Source organism: Plasmopara halstedii, assembly GCF_900000015.1.
Source record: "Plasmopara halstedii genome assembly, contig: Scaffold_437, whole genome shotgun sequence".
Taxonomy (NCBI): Eukaryota; Oomycota; class Peronosporomycetes; order Peronosporales; family Peronosporaceae; genus Plasmopara; species Plasmopara halstedii.
In genome coordinates this window covers 163,978-168,923 of record NW_020187357.1, presented here as the reverse complement: position 1 = coordinate 168,923, position 4,946 = coordinate 163,978, and the positions used below count along the sequence as shown (strand labels likewise).

Genomic DNA, 4,946 nt, shown 5'->3' with positions numbered 1-4,946 from the left:
GGAGTGTGCATTCCAACCAAGTCGTGCCGACTTGAAATTGAATTCGGCGTTCAATGCCGCATTCACCGCCTCTTCAGATGAGGACGGATGCACGCGGAAGACTTCCATTTTTTTCTGGTGACGCTAGTGTGGAGACCTTCCATAAAGACGATCACTGTGACCGCCCCCGGGAGGGGATCTGCTACCATCCCGGCAATGGGAGTTCGCATCTCTTGAACAAAGTCCACCAGTTCCTTGCTGCCCTGTCGGGCGGCAAGGAAAGGCGATCGCACGCGATACGCCTGATTAGGTGGCGAGAACACTCGGGAGAGCTGCAATTTCAGTTCCGCCCAAGAGGGCAACGCAGCTCCGACCGACGTCCGTGCCCATTCTCGCGCTCGACCACCGAGCTTGGAGATGGCTAGCGCCACGCGCTGTTACTCGGTTTGGGGCATGGCGGATGCGATGGCCATCTCGACCTCTCTAACCCAGAGCAGGAGATTCTCTCCATCCTTCCCCTCAAAGTCCTGAACGCTCACCATGAGCGGCTTAGGTCGGGGGAAGTCTTCCGTCACCGATGGTGGCGTCATAGACGCAAAGATGCAGACATCATCTGCTGCAGGCGCTCTAACAGCGCGTTTTAATAACTCGAAAACGCCTCTAGACGCGCGCCGATTGCCTTGGGGCCTTTTGCTTCAAGGTGTTGCGCGCCCTCAGGGCCAAGCAAGGACATCAGCTTGTTATGCTCGTCCTGCATGCCCTGGGGCAAAGAGGAAAATTCCTCCACCCTCACAGAGGATCAGTCGAAACGACTCAGATGTAGATTGACTACAAGTGCTACCAAGTGCAGCGGGACTGCCGTAGCTTAGCGCTTGAGGAAGCGTACTTTAGGTCACCGACCTTTTGTTCTTTAGTCAGCGGATCGCAATCCGTTTACTCCAAGAGTAATTATTGTCTTTCCAAGGCTAATTGGCTCTTCGGTTTTAATGGATGGGGCATATATTTTTGGGCGTCGCAGGTGAGTCTCAGGGGAGACTACAAGTGTAGAATCTTGCAGGGAAGAATCTGGCAGTTTTGATTTAACCTCCGAAAGAAGAAATATTTCAAAATGGCTGAATCAGAACGTTTTACTTCAGATTTATCCTCATATAAGACAACGTGGTACAGTAGTATTTCTGCAAATTAATCATTGTAAGCGTCCCGTCCAATGATCGTTTGCCATCGGCGCCAATAAAAACATTGTTGAGATTCGTACCTGCAACCCACGAGCATTAAGTGATACTTATCGATTTACTTCATCTCGTGCGTTTGACATCTTGGAAGCAGAAATTGCTCAGCGACACACTTTAGGTATTCGTGAGTTCTGCGATGTAAATATTTATGGAGTCAGAAATCTCGTGCAATGGTCCTGATTGCTGGTGAATTCGTCTGATTGTTATTCTTCACATGTCTTCATTTCTTCTTTTCCTTTACATGTTTTTGAGTTCTTTCCTGTCCTTTGTAACGACTGCCGCTTCATCGTCCTTGTAGCGTTCGCAGACTTTCGTCGGCATCACGGACGATCTTTGATCTCCACTGGATCAGTCTTTAATCCAGCTTCTGCTCCATACTGATGATCGTGTCTGATATTTCTGGAACAAAAATTACTTACATAAATATTTAAATCAAACTGCTCTGTTCGCTTGCACTTGTCTGCGAGCAAGAATATCAAGGCTCGACAAAATTAAGTTGGTGGTGACATTGTAACCATAAACTCGTCTAATATAACAAAAGTTCCATGATGATGTAAAAATTACAAGTTGTGCACGTTTTCCTTCTTTCTTATGTTTGCGCGATAAACATCGCAGTTACTACGTCCGCACATCAACAGCTGTGGCTAGCATCATTACTGTTTAAGCTTAAAGTCATGTAGCTATCTTGAGAAAACAAACGACAACTCATGTCACGTACTTATCAAGAGACGAAGTGATGCATTTGCTTTTGAAAGTGCGGATCACGGATACCACGGCCAGCATCATTCTGAATCCAGGTGGTAAAAGACGTAGCCGATTGTCGCGCGCACCATCCAAAACTAAGCGTATTTTTGTATGACACAAGCACCCTGCAAAACGTTTTGAAAGACTTAGCTTGCACGCGTGTTTGACAAATCTTGCCACTGAATTCTCAAACTTCTAGGATGGTGTCGGTCTATTTGTGACTGTCAGCATTTCGGTGTATGGACCGAATTCTGAATTGAACGGTAGCCGCAAAAATATGATGTCCGAGACATGAGTCTTGTTGTTGGGCTCACAGAAGCCAGCAATCTTATTATTATGTTATTCTAACAAAACAAAAACAAGTCACCGCCTGCAGTATCAAAATCATTATCTGTGAATAAAATAAATCACTTTCACCATGTTTAGACACGGATCGTTTACCGTTGGAACCTGTTTGTCGCGTCAATAATTCAATCTATTTAACAGAACAATTTCTTCGATCGGGTCTCTACCAACCCATGGCACAGCCATCAGCCCGTCCATCGGATCCTGCGCATAGTACTCCTGTGTTTGGATCACGTACGATGATCTGACCTCGACCGAAAATTGAACGTTTCAATCCTTTCACCTCTTTGACGTTATGGCCAAATTGATCATGAAGAGCTGCAATCACGTCGGCTCCTAGATCTGTTTCGACCAAGACAAAGCTGCCAGTCTCTTTTTCTCCATGTTTTGAAGGGCGGTTCACATCAATATTAAATCGTGGAGCATCAAGTGCCTCTTGTGGGTTCATTCCATGCAATAACATATTACTAAGTACTTGAACGTGACCCTGGGGTTGCATAAATCCCCCCATGACTGAAAAGCTAGAGTGCAGCTCTCCCGAGTCGGCAAATGTTGACAATCCAGGAATGATAGTATGATATGGCCGTTTCTTCGGTCCCAGTGCATTAGGATGACCCACTTTATGGCCATGCAGTACAAAGTTGCAGGCACGATTCTGCAGTGTGAAGCCACAGCCTTTGGGTATGAATCCGGTACCAAATCCTTCGTAATTGCTGGTAACCATCGACACGGCGTTGCCTTGACCATCAATGACCTGAAAACTTACGGTATCACAACTCAATTCTGGACTGCCATTTTTCGTGTCAATTGCTGCCTTCGTCCGGTTCACTAACTTCGCACGCTCCTTAGCATATCTTTCACTCAGCAACTCTTTCACAGGTAGTGACGTATTGTGATCGGCATCACTCACAAACCATTTAGCATCTGCAAAAGCAAGGCGAAGAGCTTCAATTTGCAAGTGCACAAACGCAGCATATTTCTGTGCTGGTAAGGTTTCAGGTCTTATCAATTCTGTTAAAATATTGAGTGCTAATAATGCAGTAATTCCTTGTCCATTTGGTGGAATTTCATACACATTGACACCATGAAACAGCGTGCTGATAGGCGTGACCATAAGTGACTTGTGACTGGCGAGATCTTCTAGTGCCATCAATCCTTTCTTCTCCTTGACAGCGTTCAAGATAGCTTGAGCAATTCGTCCCTCTTCGTAAAACGCCTTTTTCCCATCATGACCAATTTCTTCTAAGCACTTCGCTAGATTTTCGTTTTTAAAAATTTCACCAGCTTTTGGTGCTTCACTTCGATCATTTAACAACTCTGCTGCATTAGAACTTCGAAGAAGTTGATCTCTACCATGCTCCCAGCTCACTGCAGTTAATGGACTCACAGGAAACCCTTCACGAGCTAATTCAATTGCTGGGCGTAATATGTCAATCATACTTAAAGTTCCCCATGCTTCTACAGCATCCACCCAACCTGCAACGGCCCCAGGTACTGTCACAGCGTGGCCGTGGTCACTTGGGATCGCTGTCGCATCTTTTTCTAAATCTTTTATCACTTGATTTATCGAAAGGGCGACAGGACTACAACCACTTCCATTTAGCCCTCGAACCTGATTTGTCTTTGCGTCAAAAAAGAGAAGAAAACAATCACCACCAATGCCAGTAGAACATGGCTCTGTAACGCTGAGCGCCGCTGCAATAGCAATTGCAGCATCCACAGCATTTCCACCTTGTTTTAAGATACGAAGACCGATTTCGGATGCTAAAGGCTGTGAACACGATACCATACCATGACGCCCATAAATCGGAGATCGAGAACCGATTGAGACCATTAAAATAGAAGCGAGTAAAGTCCTAGAGTGCTCTTCGTGGGCAAATGACTAGAATGTAGGTATCTGATTTGGTCAAATGTCAACACGACATAATAATCAGCCGCAAAATCTTGTTATACAATAAAACCTGATCCTAGTGTTACCTGTCAATTCTTAGATCCTTCTTTATCTGATATTTGAAAGCCTTATAACCAATGTGCTTCTGTAAAACGCAATAAACTAAACTTAATATACTTTCCGAAAGCATGAGAAGTCCCGTGGTTTGTATATTCGTTATAAATTAACATCACGAGTGCTGGAAAGAAACATATGAAGCAGGTTAAGCATCAATCTGATACTCATCAACTGTTGTCTTTTAATCTCAACAGATCGTAGAAAGTCTTTAACAAGGCGATTCTATAGTTCGACAAATGTGCACCGGGTGCATATCCAAGACCAGAACCGTGCTGGCTCACACCATACGAAAGTCGGGAATATTAATACGATTGAGCAATGCGGATCTGACTATCAATCATTGTAGATTGAATGTCTATTTCTGGAAGTAGTACTAGTCGTTAATTCGTAATGAATGCACTTCATTGCAAACACATCTTACTTTTCACGACTTTAGCATGCGTTGACGTTTAACACCAAATGAGACTGCGCGAACTAAACCGGCTCTCAAAATACGTGATTGTAAAACAATTTGAAACACTGAATTGTCTTCATTTATTTTCTTACATCTAATCGATGTGATCGATAGTCATTCATAGAAGGATAAAACACTTCGCAAATTCTTTCGATCGACACATCTCAAATTCAAATCTTACTTT

General features: G+C 44.2%; 1 protein-coding gene across 1 annotated transcript; it reads right to left on the bottom strand.

Annotated features, from left to right (window-relative positions):
* Positions 1-2,294: 2,294 nt before the first annotated feature.
* Positions 2,295-4,134, bottom strand: PHALS_09918 (gamma-partial; the record flags this gene model as incomplete). The annotated part of the gene is made up of 3 exons (XM_024725255.1): positions 2,295-2,299; positions 2,373-2,405; positions 2,472-4,134. The coding sequence occupies 3 exons, from the start codon at positions 4,132-4,134 to the stop codon at positions 2,295-2,297; spliced, it is 1,701 nt and encodes a 566-aa protein (XP_024576050.1).
* Between the last annotated feature and the right edge of the window lie 812 nt (positions 4,135-4,946).